Source organism: Crocodylus porosus, unplaced genomic scaffold (genome assembly GCF_001723895.1).
Source record: "Crocodylus porosus isolate Cpor-Errol unplaced genomic scaffold, CroPor_comp1, whole genome shotgun sequence".
NCBI lineage: Eukaryota > Metazoa > Chordata > Crocodylia > Crocodylidae > Crocodylus > Crocodylus porosus.
In genome coordinates this window covers 99,185,308-99,206,813 of record NW_017728947.1, presented here as the reverse complement: position 1 = coordinate 99,206,813, position 21,506 = coordinate 99,185,308, and the positions used below count along the sequence as shown (strand labels likewise).

The following is a 21,506-nucleotide window of genomic DNA, read 5'->3' as shown; positions in this document are numbered from 1 at the left end:
CCCCACCCCCAGAAAATGGGTGTAGTTGTCATCTGAGAAAGCTGGATGCAGCAGGTCTGAGCCATTGTGCCTGAGAGGAAGGAAGTATTCATTAGGAAGAAAGTTAAGAAAGAAAAAACCCCCCACTTAATACATTTATTAATTTTCCCCTCTTGAGCTAATGTGACCATTTACACTGAGAAGGCTTGAGCCAGCACGTCTCAAATCCATAATCTCTGATGATCAGGTGCCACAGAGCCCAGGAACTTCACTCCTACTCTAGGACCCTATCGCGCTCGGTACTAGAGATCGATAGAAAGCCTACCATGACCTCGACTGTGGCCTGTACACAAGTGAGAAATGGCTCTGCTTTCACAGAATTGGTCTTAATATTTTATGTTAGAAGCAAGCCAGTCTAAAGGCACGGGGTGCCTCAAGGGTATCAAACTCCCTCTCTCAACTAGTTAGTCAAGCAGTAGTTAGAATATTGGGGTGGTTTTGTGACTATGGCTTCCTGTAGGGTTCAGGGTACTTTATCTGGTAGTAGCAGCTTCTCCTCACCATGGACCCCGAGCATTGTCACCATAGTGGGAAGACCTCCCAGAGCCTGTAGCTGACCCTTTCACTTTCCCACTTTTGCATAACCAGCAGTGAGGATACAAATGCCAAAACGGCACTTGTTCCCTGGCTGGAATTCAGCCCCTGCAGTGGACAAGAACAGCCAAAGAGAAGGGCTTGTTCTTGGATTCAGCCGCATTTTTATTACTTCATGAACTTTCAGTCAGCACAGTGAAAAGCTCATTTCAAAGGCCTGTCCAGCTTCCAAACTAACGTCACTGGGAGATGAATAATCGAGTCACAATTATGGGGTTTAGAGTTTTATTTAGAAATTAAACGAAGCCGCTATTTTATTGCTAGGAAATGCTAATCATCTTGATGCTTGTCAAGCAGCAAGAAAAACAAATGGTGCCTGCATGCAGGGCTCAGTGATAAAAAATGACACTAATGAACTGGAAAAGCAGAAGCACCCTGACTTGGGAGCTTTGGATTTCCAGCTGCCTGGACACAGCCAGTGTCCACAGTGACCGTGTCCTTTGGGATGCAACAGCAGCCTGGCTACGTGGGTCTTCTTCTGGAAACTTTAGCTTCATTGACACCTATCTATGCTGTCATCTTTAAAGCGATATAGCTCTTCCCATTTAGATCAGCATAAAAATCCCTAATGCTGGTTCAGTTCATCCCAATTTGATGGAGTGAAATAAACTCTACTAGCATACAGGTGCTGCTACTGGTGGCTCTAGTGAGATGAGGGGTCTTTCATCAGAATAAATATGTTGGCAAGATCTCACCCATTCCCAGACCAGTTATGTTGGTAAAAAAATGCAAGTGTACACCAAGCTTTTTATGACTCTGACAGTGGCTTGTGGGACAGATACCTGGAGAAGACACTGGACAACATGGAGAATCACCCTAAGGTCTGGGCAGGGACCTCTCCCCAAACAATACAATACCACTGCCCTCAGCCCAGCCTTTGGTTCTTGCCCTGAACTAGTACAAACACATACTACAGTGCTGTCAGAGATACTTCACAAATCGCTGTGATGTTGGCATTTCCCTCTTCTCTTCCTGCCCTCTGTTCTGTAGTATGAAACACATCCAAACAAGTCACCACCTAGCGCAGCTCTCCCCGGTTTGTAAACACACAGTGATGTGTTCAGCAGGCCACATATGCAATGACTGTTACCCCTTGCTTTACTAGATAGCAATCTCCAACAAAGGATGAGCAATTGAAATTAACTGCTGGCCAAGAGATCAGTCAAAAAACCCCAAGTCATATTCCTCAATCTGCAGTCCTCAAAAAGCAGTGAGGTCCCACAGCAGCTGTCCTCACTCAGGTGCTCAGCGGGCATCTGGAAAGCCAGACCAAACCCATCACTGTCTCACTCACCACTTGTAAAGCTCTGAGCGAAGTTGTATGAAAGATGATTAATAAATAAGGTGATACTCTAAGGCAGGATGTGGTAGTTTTTTCTCTGCTTTGCAATTCTCTTTCATGAGTATGAAGCTGCAGAACAAATATTTACAGCTGTTTTTGCACATTAATATTTAACAATGGGCATGAAGCAGGTGATTGCAATTCTCCATCCAGATGTAGGGCTGCAAGCAAAGGGTTACGAGCAATGAGTAATTGTGTGGCATGGGACATGGACACGAAACTAGTGTGATGGGACTTTAGCTGCAGTCCAGGAGTACTTGGCGCAGGAAGGGAAGGGAAACTTGGAGTGACCTAAGAATTCCCGAGTGAGGACCACCGCGCACCGCTCTAGTTCCTGGGTAAGTCAGAGTGGTCTGTTGTCATTTATGTCATTTTCCGACAGTGACAAGGGCCCAAGCATTGGTGGGATGAAAGACCACCCTGGCAGGACTGTGTACCAGGTTGCAGGGATGGGCTGTGGTATTGGAGCTACCATCTCCCCTAAAACCTCCCCTACCCCATAGTTTGGAGGCCAGTGTTAGGGTCACATGGCTCTGATGGATCAGCATGAAGTTGCTCTAGTGAAGGGCAGGCATTGGGACTACAGGGTTCGTTTCAGGTGTCAGTGAGGTGCCACAAGACCACAGAATCTAGTCCAACCAACTTATTAAGATTCTTTATCGCTCAGCAACGTAATAGGAGTGAAGGCTCTGGACCTACCTTATGGTGCCTTTCCTACAGAGAAGCAGCATTACTCCAATCACCAGCAGACCAAGAAGCAGACCAAAAACAGCCTCCACAATAGTACGACCATCCACACTGTGACCTCCTAGCATGCTCGAAGTAGCTACTTGTACATTATCCATCACAATGCCATAGGATGCACCTGGTGCATGAGGAAGAAGAAATAGATGGTAGATTCTCTGACATAAGTTTATACAACACCATTCGCCTTCAGCCCAGCCTGCAGTCCTGCCCTGAACTGGTACGAACATATACTGCAGGGTTCCTAAAGATACTCTTCACAACTCACTATGGTAGTGGCATGTCCCCAGACATGGGCATGAATAAATAGATAGTGCTACAGCTATGTGAAGTCAGTGGTTTCAGCAAAGAGGGGGTTGTGAGAAACATCTCTTCAGATCTGGTTAGCGTGGCACACATGCATAACTCACTTCACAAGTAAGGTTGAACACATCCAAGTGAGACCCACTCCAAACCTTCCAGTTTCAGGTAGGCTAAGATTTTTAAGGAATGTAAATCTAAAATTAGGCTCCTGAATTCACCTTTAGGCTTCTAAAAAAATAGCCTGGCCTAAATTTCAAATTTAGATAGAAAAGTTCTTCAGCATCACAGTAGTTTGCCATCTGTACTGCATAGGAAGTGTTAGCTGTACTTGGGCTGTACAATCCTGTGGGGGACCCAGTTACACAAGGGTAAAAGTGCCCAATCTCCAACAGTGAAGCAAAAATCCATGAGGTTTGGGAAATGCTGTCATACAGGAATAGGCTATCTGGGCATTAGCACCTTTAGCCCTTCTGACTGCATCTGCTTAAGGGCTGTACTGATGTAACTGTGCTGCTACATTGGTGTAGCTAAAGCAATGCAGGTTGTGTGTAGGTAAGATCAGAAGGCTCAGTGAATGGCATGATTTTGTGTGGGGCTACTCTTGTATGTTCACAAGCCCAGTTAAACCAGTTTTAAACTGCTACAAGCATGCCCCCTTACCATACAGCTAAATAATCAAAGAAGTGCCCTCTGTGCAGATAAGCCACTGGGGTGAGGTCTGTTGACCTAGGCTGGTGTATGCAAAGCGTGGTGAAGCTGAAAGTTGTTAAGCACGGATGCAGGAAGTGCCCCACATGGGCCAGTGGATGCTGATAATTACACTGTCACTTGATTTTCTGCAACTTGCATTAGAGCAGGGGTCAGCAACCTATGGCCAGATCCAGCCTGCAAAGAGATTGGGTCCAGGTCGTGATGGCCAACTGAGGCGCTCACGGTCGTTCCAGAACCTCAGTCCCCTCATACCTCCACCTTGTGGGAGATGCCACTGCTGTGGGAGGTGGTGCCAGCATGGGCAACAGAGGGTTAACATGGAGGAGTTAATGCAGCCCCTCTACTGCAGCCACTGGTTTGCTCACCACTGAATTTGCCTTTGCCAGTTGTTACTGGTGACAGCATTCAGGATATTAGGTGATGGGGGTGAGCCCCACTATCAGCAGCCACTGCATTAACCCTGGGGCTGCTGGCTGCACTGATACCTCCCCTGCTGTGGCAGGGCCGCTCAAGGTGGAAGTGGAGGAGTGAGGCAGATGAGGGGGTGGGAGCCACTAGAGCACGATCCTCGCACTGTCTCATTAGCAGCACATTGGAGGGGGTTGTCCACTGGGGAGATCAGTGGCCTGTGATGGTGGCCAGGTCACATGTGGTGGGCCACCAAGATTAAAATGTTGCCAACCCCTGTCTTAGAGCGCCCTATGGTATCTGGGCAAGTATGTACAGTAGGTGACTGAGACCAGTTACCGTGCTCTGCCATGTCATTCATGATGTCCTCAGCCAGCTGTTCAGCATTAGTCCCCATCCGTGACCCAGCTTTATCATCAATTAGCACAATCTGGATGACTGGAACTGAGCCCCGTGGTACAAGTCCCAGAAAGCTCTGCCCTTTCTGCACCTTGGATATGGCCATCTGCACACCTGCGTATTTGGGCTTTTCATGCCAGGAAAGACAGAAAATGCATTAGGTCGCCAGGCAGAGTTGACTGGGACATCTCTATAGAGAGCTACGATAGATGCACCAATAAGCACCATCTATAAATCTTAATGTAAGTATCATTGAAGAGTTGCTGTTGCCATGAATCGCACATCACTACCGCATTCTCAGAGTGACATGGTTTATGCCCGCTTTTCCCTCTAGGCCTGTGAGCAGCACGCAGCAGGGGCAAATGTCAAGGCAATACAGTCAGTGCTGCGTTTGTACGCAGGAATATTGCTCCCCTACAAATCAACAGGAGGTGGATCTCTCCATCTGGCCTCTGTAGAAGTACACACAGTGTTTAGCACACCCCTTAAATAACATATGGCTATTCAGATGGTCAGAAAGATGACAGAAGCCAGACTCTCAGCCACGTCCCCTCACACCCCAGCAATATTCTGATTTTGATGGCACTGGTGCACATGCAGAGTTTCTCTCAGAGGCGGTGGAGTTACTCTGCAGCTACACACCACTGTCGTCGAGCAGAAGCTGAGCCAGAGGATCTGTTATGGAAAAACTCTCCCACCCGTGTCCTCCTCCATGTACCAGCACAGGGTCTGTGCTGGGTGTGAGGAACCAGAGGGTATCTGAACCCAGGTACCCCCTGGGGCCTGGCCATTCTACAGTGCAGCTTGGAGACCTTGCCCCACTGCCTTCTCCTTCAGTGTTTCTGCTCAAAACTGTGGCTGAAGATCCAGCCATTTCTGTGTCCAGTGGTCCCCAGGCTGCCAGACAGCATAAAGCAGGACTCACCATGTCAAATAGAGGAGGGAGGAAGTGGTTGACTTCAGTGTGAAAATACTACAACCTAGTCCATCTCTAGCACGTCCTTTCCACAACCCATGCCCCTTTCTTTACATCTGGGGACACTCAGAACCAGAAAGGCTAGGTAATTTACACATGGTCACCCACTGGCAAATGCAGGACTCCCAGTTCCAGTTAACTGCTCTAACCACTAGCCCACCATGCCTGTAGCAAACACTGCACAGAGCCACAGGACAGTTGTGAGAGGTGCCGTGTACCCACGTCAACAAACAGTGAGTGGTCCTTCATTATGTGTAACCATTCAGTACATATAGAGAGGGGAAGCTGGATGTGACCGGGAATAAGGGAAACTGTAATGGTCCAGATGGGAAATAGGGACTTCCTGCCAGCCAGCTGAACCCAGAACTCATGTCTGTGAGCTCCTGCAGCCGAGTTCCTGTTGGAGGTCAGAAGCCAGGGCTACAGACAGCTCCTGCACACCCCGCCTTCCCGTCACAATGGTCTCACACAGAGGTGCGCACTCTGACCTCACTGGCATATCATTCATGCCAGTATGCTATAAACCATATGACAAAGCTGAGCCGCATATTAGCAAGGTTTCCTGGTATCTATTTTAACAACATACTCACAACCTCTCTCCAAACAGACTAGCGTACCAGGGTCAGGAAGGCGTGAAGAAGTCTGTTCCGATACCGGCCAATGTCAAACTGTGGAGTGTATTCCAGTGAAATAATGGCTCCTGCAGTTCAAAGGGAGAAAGACAAGACAACACAGCAGGCTCATGGATTTTGTACTTACTGGGACACCTCTCCTTGCAGGCGGGGTGCAGCTTGGATCGATGTGCTTTCCACATTCAATCAAGATACAGATTGCTACAAGAGTCACCAACAATTCTTCAGCCCTGTTGGATCATCTGGTGTAATTCTAGCACCCCGAAAAGGGGAATATTGACAGTGATTTGCTAAAAAGCTTGCAGAAGGAAACTTTCCTAGTCTTAAAAATCCAAAATGGTTCGTTCCTATTAGAGTTTTTTCATCTGTTATGAACTATCCCCTAGTTTTCAAAGTGTGTGTATGTGTGTTGGGGGGGGAAGGGGAGGTCCTTAAAAACTCAGAGGTGTTTGTAAAGCACTTGGAGATCTTTAGTTTTAAAGCATAAGAGAGGGTAAATTCAGTTCTCGCCGTTGATGGAACGAAATTAATTAATACAAAATTTTCCCTTGAAAAGTACAAGCCAAAGTTTCTGAAGTATGAAGTTCTATTAATTGCTTTAAAGGGTTTTGCTCCTATGAACAGCTTTGAGAAACATATGTTGCTGCCTTAATGAATTTAGCATGATGGTGATTATAACTGTGTACAAAAAAACTCCCATTAACCTTCCAGGTAGATTAGCAGATAAGCACCCATATATAGAGGAAACTCTGCCAATCCGTTAGGTACATTTTCATTTTAAGTGAAATTTAGCCTAGGTTGTAAAGATGACATTTATTGAAGAAATAAAGTGCATTTGCCTTGGGTAGTTTCCATTAGTGTCAACCCTGATGCCAGAATAGAACAAGGTCCTCCCAGCTTGAACTCACTCAATGGTTTATGACAACCCAATATAATAAACCAGACAGAAGAATTCATAAAAACGAGAGACACGGGGCCATGGTCCAGGATAGAGTTTGAATGTTTGCGGTGTGGAGGCATAAACGTAATTCGGCACTCTGGGTAATTCAGGCTTCAGAAATGGGCCCAAACTCATCATAATCGTGTTGGAACATTTGGGCTTGATTTGAACTCACTGCTCCATGGCCCTGACACTGACTTCCTTAAACAAGTGCCTAGCACCAGTGTTAGCCCCGCAAATTCATGTTTAGCCTTTTAAACAAAAGCAGATGAATATGCACTGCGGCTGGATTCCCACCCCAGCTCCCACTAAAGTCAGAAGGCGGACCTCAACTACCAGCTTCATCCCCTCACTTCAATGATTAGTTAGTATTTATGTCATGCTTGTAAGATGTCAGGGCGCTAACAAGGGCACTAAGCGTGGCCGCTCTATGTCCCGATTATCCTGCAGGCCCATGCTCCCATCCTGTCAGTCACTGTGGGTAAACCCTGAGCAAAAATCCACTAGGAGCCTTGCCTGAAAGGGGTATTGGCATTACCAGGCCCTAAAATGCGCTGCTTTCCACATTTCTTTCAATCTCACTTTCTAGGGAGGGTGGGGATGATGGGGAGGAGTAGGGAGAAAGTGTGATGCAAAATCTGGGACCATTCAGCCAGTGAATACTCATGAGCCTAAGCCAAAGCAGTCAAGGGCTTGCCAAGCTAAAGAAAAGCAAAACAAAGCAAAAGTGGTCAGGCACACAGGGTTTCAGGTCTGGAGGGGCCAAATTCTGCCACAACTGCTGCATTATTGGAAGCTGCCAAGTCACAGTTTCATACTTAGTGTCATAGTTGGTAGGGCCGGAAGGGACCTGAGCAGATCACCGCCTCCGACCCCTTGCCATGGCAGGAAAGAGTACCGGGGTCAAATGACCCCGGCAAGGTGATTGTCCAGCCAGGAGACCACTAACAGAAATTGTTACACACTTTGATATTTAAAAAAGAAATAAAGTGGAAGGAATAACATGGAAAAGCCTTCCCCTGATGGGATGCTTAAGATCTCTGAGGAAAAAATGTAGGGCCTCAGTAAGTGAAGTAAGGGTTATGCCTCATGTTGGAGAAACTCCACCCTAAGGGAGTCCTGAATGCAGTGCAGTGAATGCAGTGCAACTAATAGGAGTTTTTCCATTGGCTACCCTGGACTCTGGATCAGGCCCTGAATTGGTGCATACAAGTCTACATGTCACGCTCGGTCTCCCCAACCTTCCCATCTCTGAGACCCGCTGCCAGTACAGCTGTAGTATAAAGAGCCAGCCAACACCTGCCTTCCCCCAGGGCTGAGCGCCACCACTTAAGGCCTAGTGCTGAGGCAGCGGGTATCATGAGAAGCAAGGAGGCCAGACAGTCTGCCAGGGATGGCTACGAGCCTAACTCGGCACTCACCGCATATTGTACAGCAATGCCCCACCGGCTGCAGCGGGTTCTTACACTCAAGTGCTGGGCACCGATCCCCAGAGTCACCAAGCAAAGCTGCACAGATCCGCTGATGTTCCTTAAGTAAAAGCATAGAGTAAATTACTCTGACCCAAGGCTGCCTGGGGACCTGCTTGAGCTCCATTTTTTATTCAGTTTGGCAAACAGAAAAGAGATTGCAGAGCCCCGCATGAGCTCAGTGCTTTGCGTCTGCAGCTGGAGGACACCCATGCAGCCCCCAGGAGATGTTACTAACAAGGAGTTTCCAAGCAGCAGGTAAAGGCTTGTCAAACAGCGGCGGGAAAGCTCACCTTGGCATTCCCACAGTCACAGCCAGATTTGTCTGCACACCTGTCGTTCAGCACCTGGAAGGTCCCGTTGCCATGAAACTGCAGCTTGGCAGAGCCGCTTTGCATGTACTCAGCCAGGGCTTCGTTGCTGGTGAACTTCTAAATCCCCAACCAGAGAAAATCTTTAAAAAATTAGCCTTTCCTGAAAGCAGGGAACACTGGTGTGAAACTTCGCTAGGCATCAGGTGAGCAGCAAGGCAGCACAGGCTTTGCACACAGAGAAGGAGGGAGTTAAGTATCATAACCTTGCCCTTTCCCTCCCAGGCCACCGGCAAAGGAAAATTACCAGGATTGTCCCTCTCCCTGGGCTGATAGGGCCTGAGGAGAGCCTGAAAGGTTTTCCAAATTAAAGAAACAGTAAAAAATAGTGGCTTTTTACTTCACTTCAGAACCATCAGGACTCTGACACTTGGTTCTCCTCTCTTTCCCAGAGGTCTCCTTGGAAGACCGAAGAATTACAATGAAAGATTTAACCATCTTAAACTGCATGGATGGGGCCGTTGAATCATTAACAGAGAGACTTTTCCCCTCAAATCACTGGACCTTTCAGTAATATAGTTGTTAGCAAAAACTCAATCGGCCTTTTAGTCTGATTGAAAATCCCAGCCGCTCTCAAGTTCTCCACTCATCCATACAACCTTCCAAGGGAAGATTTGTGTGAGACCAGGAGAGGGTCTGCCATGAAAAACAGGTGAGACAAGCTGCAAGACAAAAGTAAAACGAATCTTCTTTATGATCTATGTAGGATGAGGAGAACACAAGAGTGCAGAGGACACAAACTGTTTTTTTTCCTGATCTTGTCAACCCTTACAAATATGGGTCCAATCAGCAAAATGGCATCTTGTCTTCCTCTGCATATTGCCTCCTCGTATGAAGTTCATGAATGCGGTAGCCTGAGATAGCAGGAAATTGGACTTGATGACCTGGGGTGCTCCTTCCAGGTATGCTCCCACAAGCCTGCTCTCTTTGGAGACAAAACAGAAGCTTTGTCATCGATGTCGGAAGAGCCAGCCTGGTCTGTTCAATACCTCTTTGGTCCTGTCAATACAACACTGGGAAACAAATGAAACTCTCCTCTATGTGCTCTTACATTATGTAAGCTCAGTTTGAATGCTGTCTTATCTATGCTGCTTCCTAACAGTGGTTGGTCCCAGTCTGGACACAGCCAAACCGGGGAAACTTATCTAGATTATTAAAAAACAACACAACAACAACACTGCAGTGGTCCCTCCTCCGTGCCAATCAGCCAAATAATGTTAGAAACGGCAGTAGTAAGTGATTTACTTTACTGTCTCTAAGGGTCCCAATGCATGACATTTCTTCAGTCTTAATGAGCAAGTCAGTAGAGCCTTGTCTGTGCCAGGACTAATGAGTCTGGAAGGGACAAAAGGTGAGAAGGCCACTAGGTAATTTCCACAAAGCCACTAGCTTGATTCTGGTCAGGGCTTTTCTTCAGCGCAGCACGGTGGCACCGAGGTCCAACCCTCAAGACAACACAGACACCCAGACACCAGGTGCATCTACACAAGACACTTACTGCGGAGTTGCCTAAATTAGCTCCACAGTAAAGCATCACTGTCTACATGAGTGGTTCTATTAGGCCTGAGTAAACTAAGTAACTCCGCCACAGGATAGTACTGCCCAATACAAGTATTATTCTCCAGCAAAGCTATTTACTCTGCCACAATGCATGTGTAGATGGTGACCGGGGCTGACTGGGGCACAAGGGTGCTACTTTGTGGGGCTGCCTGCCAGTTTGCCCCACGCTGTAGCACACTCATGCCCCAGCCAGCCCCTCTGCAGCATGTTGACCTGGGCAGGACCAGCCCCAGGCTGGCAAGCTGACCCCCTGGATTCCCTGCCAGCCAGGACTGCACCACCCCAGCTCAGTGTGCTGCAGTCCCAGGTGCACGTGTAAACACTGGGCCCAGGAGCAATAAGCTCCAGTGCAAACTGCGCCAAAGTTTATTGTGTTGCTTTAATATTCACATGTAGCAGCTCCCACTGTGTCCAAACCCACAGGAATTCATGGGTGTGCCTATCCCAGGTCACATGATTACCTAGACAGCAAGCTCCTTGCTCTACAATGGTAACCTGGGCCCAGACATGAGATCCTTCACACTGCTGTGATAGAAACAACAGTTCCTGAGCCAGCCAGGCATATCTCCCACTTCATTAAACAGCCAACACTCACTGCTTCAGGGACCACAGGCTTTAATACCTCAGGCTATCCAAAAGCCTAGCCACCCATGGAGCTAGTATGGTGAAGGCACACCAATTTTTTAGCCAACAGCAAGCCAGGTATGCTCAGTTTTACATACCCAAATTTCCATGCACAGAACACCTCTGATTGGGGCACAAGAGATGGTGCCATACTTACTAAAAGCAATTTACCTCCAGATCATGTTTGGACAGTAAGGAAATGGAGGGATATGGAAGCTTAACCCCCCAAACAGTATGAACTCCTGTTCTAATCAACCAGAGCTGCCTCTGATAGATACCCAAGAGTCTCTCTCTCTTTCTCTTGTACTTTAATAACCCCTGTTTAACTCGTCACATAAAAAAATTCTCACTGTATATAGCTGACCTGAGAAATTTGTCTTTGCATGGCCCTGGGGTGTGTAGGGCAGGGGCAGGGGGAGTGTTTCAATCACTTAGGCTGCACAATTCTGTCCACGTTGCATTCACACATCTGATTTTTTTCTCAGATAAGCCAAGGCATAAGCCAAAACAGGTTTGCAACTCCAGAAGCCAAGGTCAAAGGCCTTTGGGAAATCTGGCCTCACAGGGTGCTAATGTCAAGCTCAGGCCTGGTACTGAGCAGGCTGTTATAACTGACCTGCACTAACCTGCCTAGCATGTGTCACTGCACTTTCTGTTCTCATGACCTACTTTTCAGGCTCTGAAATGGAGGGGGTGATGTGTTTGGTTTCTCAATTGTTCCACCTTACCTGGCCCATTATCGAGATACTTTGGAGATGAATCATTTGCTCTGAGGAGTCGATGTTTACTCGGAAGGAGGTTTCAGGTTGAAAGATAACATCATCATGCTGGCACGGGACACGTTCTTCATCCACGGAGAAGAGGTATTTGCCTTGCTCTAGGTCCTCCAGGGAGGAGGCAGCATGCCACAGTGCTGGGTCATGCCATTTGTACTCCTCAGCATCAGTGAACATGACTTCTGACCCTGGGAAAAAGGACAAAGAGACTGAATTGCATGCTAGCTTCGATGGTATTCTCCCTGTCTGATGCACTGGGTTTTTTTGATTCTCAAATAGATCTGAGTTGTGGGAGTGCTGGATCTGAAGTGACAGAGCTAATAGCATAGAACAGGATATAAAATGTGTTCTCTAATCATCCTGCTCTTGATAGCATCAGCAGTCGCTTCCTGGAGACTGGCCAATGCCTTGCAAAATCAGACGCTTACAGCTTAGATATTCCCTGTTCCAAGACTACAGTTTACCATGGAATCCACCTCTCGCAGCAGAATTGTGCTCAAGTCTCAGCTTTGGCTCTGCTTTGCTTTTCTTTCCCCCCCCAAGTTTTGTTTCCTGCTTTCTGAGCTGGGGAGAAAACCTCCAAACAATTAACTGAGTGCAAATAGGTCTAATAATAGCATTCTGAGTCCCCCGGTAGTCTGAAAAAGAGCTGAGGGGTCCAAACAGCCCCCTTCATCACAGTGGGTGTGTTAACTCTAAAACCTACAAATGACAACTGATGTAACATTAACTATTTCACTGCTGAACACCGTTGATGGCAACTTAAGGCAAGAATGCTTATCTCACAGTCCCAGACTGCCTCCTGCATCTCCCCAGACACGGACTTTAATATCAAGACAAAAAAAATGGTAGAGCTATTCACTGACTATGTTATTTATGTTCATATTTAATTAATCACAACTCATTTAATTTTAAATGACGCTGACATGGAATTTACAGTTGGCTTCACAGGTACTCTACACATGCCGAAGACAACGCTGAGACTAGGTCTCATGCAAAATGGACGAGGTCTGGGATGCAATTAATTATACAGATTGAATCGCAGCTGCACACAGCAATTCTAAATGGGCCGAAAGTGAGATCTTTCCTCAAGTTTTATCCAGAGAAAAGTGTCAACGACTTTTTGCCCAGGTCTTCAGAGTATGGCCCCTTCAAATTTCTAAGCACAAAATGGCTGCATCCTGTGTACCACTGCAGTGACAGAGGAGTCCCATGAGCTGTCCTCCTGGAGCCTGGACTTCACTTTCTCTTGTTTTCTTGCATCTGAATTAAAAGTCACATTAGACTGAAAGTAGTTTCAACTTTTAAATCTGAAATAAAAATCCACTTAACTCAGACTGAGAAAGGAGAATGAGACTGGGTCTGTTGCTAGCCCTTGCCCAAGAGAAATGGTGCACTAGAGTCCACAGGCAATTCCAAACTTCATCTGAGTATGAAGATGATTTGGAAACAAGCCACACTTTATTAATGAACTGAGGAGTAGCTGGGCAGTTCTGCACCCTGAGCAGCAGCAATGCAATGGGCAGCAGCAGTGGCTGGTTGCTGCAGTTCCTACTGGTACCAGAGTGGCAGCAACTGCAGCTTTTATTTCTATCCCCTGTCAAGTCAGCACTGGGGTCTGATACCCCACTCCCCCCCACCCAGTTATACTATTATTATTACTATTATTGAAAATATTTGCACAAATCCTTAATGGGCCAGATTCCAAATTCCTCCAGCTAGTTGGGATTCAGATCAATAATCACAGTGCCCTGTATACAATTCAGGGACAACCTTTTGTTAAAAGTATGAGGGTGACAAGAATGGGGACTTTGATTCAGTTCAGTGTATAATAAACAGGGTAAAACACAACACAAGCAATATTTACTTTTCTTTCCCATTATTACAAAGTCTTCCTGGTAATATTTGCTTTCAGAAGGCAAATGAGCTAGCTGGAAACTTCTATTCGAGAGGAGGACAACACAGGAAAGGTGGATATTAAAAAAAGGAAGGAAGAATTATTATTTCATTTGATTTTGAGGTAGAATAATTAAAGGCCCCCCTCATAAAAAGTCTTTGTGCTGAATTTGCATGACATTTACAGCTGCTTGTGCAAGTGTAGTGGGCACACCATACCTGTGTCACATCCTGGGTCTAAGCTGCCATCAAAAGCTTCAAATCCTGCACCAGATGCCATAATGAATTCTCCATTCAGAGGAAGGTACTAAATAAAGGGATTCAAAGTGTTACTGCCATGTTCAACTGCCAGCCAGCCATGCCTGTAATCAAATAGCAATGCTAACAATCATCTATAACACTTGCCATCTCCAAACCGCTCTGAAAAAGTATGATCTCTCCTTTTTTAAAGCTGAAGACATTAAGATCTGGAGCTAAGTATTTATTTCATGTTGTGGTAACAAAATAAAAAAAGAAAAGGTAAAGTGTGAAGGGAGGCAAGAATAAGGACAAGCTTTTTAAAAAAGATGTCCTTTATAAACTGTGCCTATATTGAGCAAGACTGCACAATTATTGTCTGTATCCCATGGGGGGAATGCTGGATCATTCCCTATTTGCAGCAACGGAGTGGGCTGACCACTGGGAAAGGTCGGACCAATTCCTACAGCAGCTTCTACCGACACCGAACAAATCCCCCACTGAGCACAACCTTGACAGAGAAGTGTGGCTCAAACTGAACAGATTGAGATCTAGATGAAGACACTTCAGAACGACACTGTACAAGATGAACATCTTGGGCAGCCCCGTCTGTGAATGTGGTGTCCAGCAAACAGCACAGCACTTAATCAAAATCTGCAATCTTTACAAATACCCAGATGGGGCAGATGAAATCTGCACGGTGAGTGATAACATGAGGCAGTGGCTCATAGATTTGGAAGCTGCTATCTGATGGCATTCAAAAGAGAGAGACAGAGAGAGCGTACCATTTACGGAGTGCTTTGATATGGAAGGAGCTAGTTTCACAAACTATAAAGCAACTATCTGACCCCCATGTCTCATCTTGTCAGATACAAACCAGCCTCAGCTCTCACTGGACTAACTAGCCCTGTGGTGGTTCGTTTGTACTGTTTAGGATATAGCCATGGAGACTGTGATTATTGTTCTGGCTACTGCTTGGGGCTATAAACACCTTCCCTGCTTGGTACAAAACTGTACAATTCCTTCTCTTCCCCAGCTTGGCCGTGTCTACATTCAAAGTAGCCTTGACTAAGACATTGTCGGTCAGTAATTATAACAGTAGTACTTGCATTGCTTAGGCCAGGGGTAGGCAAAATATGGCCTGTGGGGCCCCTAAAAAAAATTTAGAAAATTGATATTCATCTGCCCTTGGTGCCTATAAAAAATGACAGGAACCAAGGGCAGTAGGACCCAGGGGAAGCCCAGCAGGCTCCCACAACAGCAGGGCCCACCCGGCCCCGCCCCCACAGCTGGAAGTGCCAGCAGGGGCTTCTGGCCCAGGACCACCTGGCTGCCCCACACCAGAACCACAGGTAAGGGGGAAGGGTGTGGGGAGGGCCGGGGAGGACCCCGGGCAGGGAAGGAGCCCAGGGAAAAGTGGCCCGGGGAAAAGCAGAGTGCAGGCAGGGGGAAAGTGGCCCCTCACTCTCCCCATGCCTGGTGCCCCGCATGGGGATGCCTGTGCCTGCTCCGGACAGCCCCGTGGGCTGCGAGCGGCTGCAGCAGGGATATCCGGCCACGGGATGGGGGAGGGGCCATTTTTCCCTGCACTCAGCTTTTCATAGCATCATCATGGAAGTCGGGTCGGAAGGGACACTGCAGATCTTCAAGTCTGACCCCCTGCCAGGGCAGGAGAAAAACTGGGCTCAAATGATTCCAGCCAGGTAGGCATCAAGCCTCCTCTGAAAGACCCCCAGGGTAGGAGCCAGCACCACTTCCCTTGGAAGTTGGTTCCAGATGCTAGCCACCTTGACAGTGAAGTAGTTCCTGCGGATGTCTAATCTAAACCTACTCTCCAACAACTTGTGGCCGTTATTCCTTGTCATGCCAGGGGGCACTTGGGGAAACAAGGTCTCTCCCAAACCTTTCTGGTCCCCCCTAGTGAGTTTATAGATGGTCACCAGGCCCCCCCTCAGCCTTCTCTTGTGAAGGCTGAACAGGTTCAGGTCCTGCAGTCTCTCATTGTAAGGTCTGCCATGTTGTCCCCAGATCATTTGGGTGGTCCGCCTCTGGACCCTCTCAATGTTGTCCACATCCCTCCTGAAGTGGGGTGCACAGAACTGGACACAGTACTCCAGCTGTGGCCTGACCAGTGTCACATAGAGGGGGAGGATCACCTCCTTGGCCCTACTTGAGATGCACCTGTGGATGCACGACAAGGTCCGGTTAGCCCTGCCAATCGTGACCTCGCATTGTCGGCCCATGTTCATCTTGGAGTCAATAATGACTCCAAGATCCCTTTCTGCCTCCGTGCTCTCAAGAAGGGAGTTTCCCATCTTATAAGCATGCTGCTGGTTACTTCTGCCCAAGTGCAGCGCCCTGCACTTGTCAGTATTGAAGCACATCCTGTTTTTGCTAGCCCAGCCCTGTAACCTATTCAGGTCTTGCTGCAGTCTTTCCCTCCCTACTAGTGTGCTCACCTCTCCCCAAATTTTGAAATCATCAGCAATTTAAACAGGTTGCTTTTCACCCCATCGTCCAAAACGCTGATAAAGAAATTGAACAGTCCGGGCCCAAGGACTGAGCTCTATGTCTGCCTTAGCTTTCCTGACAGCCCCCCTACAGGCCTGAGCAGAGGAGGTGCTCTCCTCTTTGGAGACAGCACCCCCCTTCCACTGGTTGTACGCCACCTTTTTGGCAATCAGGCATTCCCGTACACCCTTGGTGAGCCAGGGGGGCTTTCGGGCACTCCTGCCCCCCTTGCTTCATGTTGGGATGCTCACCCCGTGGGCCCTGAGTATCGTCTCCTTAAGGAACGACCGCTCACCTTGGGCACTGAGTTCCCCTGCCCTTGAGAACCCCATCACCTCTCCACTAATCTCCTCAACTCATTGAAGTTGGCCCTCTTGAAGTCTGGGGCTACTGCCTTGCTGCTGGCCCTTGACACCCTGCACTGGATGGTGAATTCCAGCAAGCAATGATCGCTAACACCCAGGTGGTCGAGGACCTGGAGGCCCTTTACCAGGTCGCTGCCTGTGGCCAGGACCAGGTCCAGCAGGGCTCCTTCCCAGCATGGAGGAAAGCAGCCTCTCACCCACCCCATAGCCAGCACTTCGCACTGCAGCTGCTCACAGCCCACATGGGGCAGTCTGGAGCAGGCACAGGCAGCCCCAGATGGTCTGTGAGTGGCAGCAGTGCAGGGCGCTGAGCACAGGATGGGTGAGGAGTCGCTTCCGCCCCCCCCGCTCAGCCCCACCTTGTGACCCAGCCCCATGCCGGCTCCGGGCTCACGAGTCGGGGCTGCGCATGGTGACAACAGCTGCGCCCCCCCTCCCACTTGCCACGCCAGGCAGTGTTTGCCACCGCTGGCTCTGGGCTGCCCAGCATGCGAGCTTCAGGTGGGCAGCAGCCGCCAACACTGCCCAACACGGCAAGCGTGGGGGCTGCAGCTGCTGCTGCTGATGGGCGAGCCCAGAGCCGCCTTGGAGCCCAGGCTCGCAGCAGAGCTGGTTTACAAGCTGGAGTTGAGTGCAGGGAAAAGCAGCCCCTCACTCACTCCACGGTCAGCACCCTGCGCTATAGCCGCTTGCAGCCCGTGTGGGGCTGCCTGTGCCTGCTGCAGCCAGCCCCGCATGGGCTGCAGGCACCTGCAACAGGGAGTGCTGGCCATGGGGTGGGCAAGCCCGTGCCAGTGGGGCCCAGAGCAGGGTGGCAGGAGTGGGGGGCTCTGTGGAGCTGGGCCAGCTCCCCCCTCTCCCTGCTGGTGCAGCCCAGCCCAGGTTCACGGACCTCTGCCAGCCTGTGCCCCGCTTTGGGCCCCACTGGTGCTGGCCCTGGGACATTGGTCCCAAGATGGTGACCAGGAGGCGGGGCACATGTTAAGGGACAGGGCTACCCATGTGGACCTCGACAGCCTGCCAAAACTGGGTAAGTGGCCCTCCATCTGAAATAATTGCCCCCCCCCCCCCGGCTTAGGCTATTCAAAGCTAACCCCCAAATTATAAGAAGGATAAATCCTGAGAGCTCAACTGATGCAAACCCCTGACAACTACTTACCCTTGTGGGCTTGATACTGTTGCATCCACTCTAATAACCCAGTCTAGGATACACTTCAAAAAAAATGTCTGCAAGGGCCTAGGCTAGGACATGCTTCAAAAAAAATGTCTGAGACAAGTGACTCATCTGTAATACATTATTTATTCAACAGCTTTCACCTCATTTTCTAATCACAGCTTACCCAAGAACAGGCTGGGTTTTTCCCTGATGTACTGATGTTCGCAGGAGTGGGTCATTTCTGGTGCTTTTGTTCACTACTCTACACTCTACTGATTCTTATCTCTCACTCACTGTAGTATCTGAGCTCAGCGTACTGTATGACACCATATCTATCACATGTTGTTTGTTCTTGCACAGGGAGAGGATTGTTTGATTGGGTTTGTGGGGGGGGGTTGTTTTTTGTTTGCTTGTTTTTTAAACGTATATGTGCGTGCACATACCTAGATATCAGGTTGTAGAAAGCATGTTCAAGGGCATTTGGCGGGGGTGGGGATGGAAGGCAGTGGGGTCTGTGTTGGGTTCCTGTGATCCAAAGTTCCTGGGAGAGTTCACTGCACAACCCCTGAGAAATGTATCTTCTGAACAGACAAGTTTCCTCCGGTTGCTCTGGGCTGACAACAGCCTAGTCTTGAACCCTCTGACTGCCTGTACTGAGCAAGGCAACTGAAAAGGCTTTAGAATGAATGGATGTGATCTTTTCAGTGAAGTCAGATGCCAGGCCCTCCCAGCACTTGCTGCCTGGTTTTGATGGGGGTCATAGGCATGCAAGATTCTCATTGCAGTTTCTGATGGCCTCCAGACCTGTAGTACAACTTTAGCATAGACCAGTGATTCTCAGCCAGGATGCCATGTGATACTGTATAATATTAGCACTGTTAGGTATGTAAACACCTAAACAGGACTCAGAAGATAAACCAGAGATTCTAAATAGGAATCCAGAGTGCCAAAAAATGTTCTGCCCTGGCATAGTTTTTCTGAGCTCTTTGCAATAGAGGAGTGCTCTATGAATTTTCCGTAGTCAAAAAAAATGAGTGAGAACTAGGAATTGACATTTACTAACATTATCTGATGCTCTGAAGAGTGGCTGATTTCCATTGCCCCTACCCTGTGATTAGGCATCTGCATTTAGAGCTCCTTGAATACTCCGTAACATGGGCGACTGGTGCCTCCTGAGTCTGGGGGAGCACCTGCAGAAGCCGCTGCTGGCAGCAGCAGTGGGGGACGGCCCTGTCAGGGGGGTCATGTGCCCCCCCACCAGTCACCTATGCTCCTTAATATTCACTAAGAATCTACTGAAGATTCCTGCCCAAAGGATTGTTTGCTCAAACATTCATATATTTGGTACAGAAATGGCACAGATACAGCCTTTAAACAAATACGTACCTGTTTGTTTTGCAGTGTTTGTCCAACTCCAGTAAACATGACAGAACTCTGCCAGCCATTTGTGCATTCATTATGCTCAAGGAAAGCCTGGCAAGAACTCACTGCTGGGCACAGAGGTTTAAGAAAGCAGCAGCCCTTCAGATCCAAGCAGCTTGGAGAGGTCAGGGTTGAGCTGCTCAGCACGCTGCATATCAAGTGAGAACCAGGTGTTCTGTACACACAGGCATGCAAGTGCAAAGGCCGGGCCAAAGATCTCCAAACCCCTCTTCCCACTGGGGCTTTGAGGTGGGGTTCTCAGCCCCTGACCTGATGATGATGTAGTGGCCCCTGTGTGGGAGTGACTCTGTAATACTTGCCCTTGGCCATATGTGCTGAATAACGTAGGCTAGAATGTGCAGAGCCTTGGATAGGGAGGCATCCAGACCCATGGAAGATGGGGTATAGCATAGTGTCATGCACGCTTCCCCATTCATTTGCTACCTCAGTTTGATTCCTGGTACAAGCAGACAGCATGAGAGCTGCCCAATAATGATGAAAAACCTCTTCCTGAAAATAAAAGGGGCGCAGAAGAACTGCTGTAAGGAACCATGTACTCTGCAAGCTGGGCTGTGGAAGGCAAAGGGCAATCCTTCTTTCCCCATATCTTACCATTAGCATCACAGTCTCTGCTGATTATACACTCTCTCTCTCTCTCTCTCTCTCTCTCTCTCTCTCTGAGTCAGGAGCTGTGATCCTGATCCTGCAAACTTGTTCTTGCTTAATGTTGATCATGGTTAGTCCCAGGGAAGCCAGTGGAGCTACTCACAGGCTTGAAGTAAAGCACATGCCCAAGTGCTTATGGGACTGAGGCTGCAGCAAGATGCCCATTACAAAAAGTAACTTTAAAATGCATGAATCAAGCAATGTGGGGCTTTTCTCATTACAAATATATCTCACAATTTGTGCTGAGTAGGAAGAACTGTTCACTGAAGATCACTGCAGAGGACAAGCTGGGAGCTTCACTTGAGAGAATAGGCTTCTGCACTATGGCGTGTGGTACAGAAACTGCATATAGACCAGGCTACTTTCCAAGTACATTTTGAGCTGAGCCGTGACATACGTGCCAAAGAATGAGCGCCAAAAAAACTAGTGATTTCATCTGCCTTCCTCTGCTCCTGCCAGCCAGCATGCTGGGGCCATCTATGCCCCAAGACAGTTTGGCTCTCATTAATAATTTTTCTTCTCTGAGATTGTAAAGCAACTTATCTTTTGGGCTTTTATTAGTAAAAGCTTGTGACAACTGAAACCTGTTTCTGAGTTTTTCAAATGCCACTGTCAATTAGAAAAGGACTGCACATATCGTTTAAACTGACCTCTGCAATGTTTGTAACAAGTATAGCAGCACTGTGCTAGCACCTGAAAAGCAGGAAGTCAAGCAGGCTAGAAACTGTTCAGAAATGAAAATGAAATCAACTCAGATGTCTTGAGGAATGTAGAAAATACTAGCACCTGGAAAGGTGAAAAATTACCCTATATATTTAGGTTTCTTTCCCTTTTAATAATTGAAGGTGCTAATCATAAGCCAAGAATGGGGATATGCCTTTCGGAGTGCATGACTTTCAACCAGACAGTGTCACTTTAAAGGTCTGTCTGATTAATGAGGGTGACTGTGCGTTGATCAGCCCCAGCCGTGTGACTGACATGTCATAATCATCAGTGCAGGAAAAATGCTACACTTCCCTTTTGTCACCCCAGAGAACAAAGCTCATAATGACAACTGCCTATTCCAGCCATTGGGTTTTAATTCACTGAGCTAAGCCATTATCGTTTTTTTTTTTTTTGCTCTGCATAGAGTGTGCAAATGTTCCCTTTTTTGTAACGCAATGACTGCACCAAAGCACCCGGCTCCGCAGTGCTACAGGCACATGTGTGAGATCAGCAAGGAGCTTGTTAGCAGTCAAGGCTATGCGCCGATTTGTGATAGATTTCCTACTCTCAGCGTCAAGAAGTACAGGGGGCTTTTTGGCTGACAGTGGTGGGTGGGGGCTGTATCTGGAAATCAGCAGCAGAGACCACCAGAGGTTTCTG

General features: G+C 48.1%; 1 protein-coding gene across 1 annotated transcript in view; it reads right to left on the bottom strand.

The window, feature by feature from the left end:
- AMN (amnion associated transmembrane protein) overlaps nucleotides 1-21,506 on the bottom strand; it is a 53,553-nt gene that overhangs the window by 1,569 nt on the left and 30,478 nt on the right. The window contains exons 4-10 of the mRNA XM_019552544.1: nucleotides 14,004-14,091; nucleotides 11,841-12,076; nucleotides 8,851-8,988; nucleotides 8,510-8,618; nucleotides 6,134-6,216; nucleotides 4,481-4,667; nucleotides 2,675-2,840 (exon numbers count right to left, since the gene is read on the bottom strand). Coding sequence (XP_019408089.1) covers nucleotides 2,675-2,840; nucleotides 4,481-4,667; nucleotides 6,134-6,216; nucleotides 8,510-8,618; nucleotides 8,851-8,988; nucleotides 11,841-12,076; nucleotides 14,004-14,091 — 1,007 coding nt within the window. The remainder of the gene's footprint in view (nucleotides 1-2,674; nucleotides 2,841-4,480; nucleotides 4,668-6,133; nucleotides 6,217-8,509; nucleotides 8,619-8,850; nucleotides 8,989-11,840; nucleotides 12,077-14,003; nucleotides 14,092-21,506) is intronic.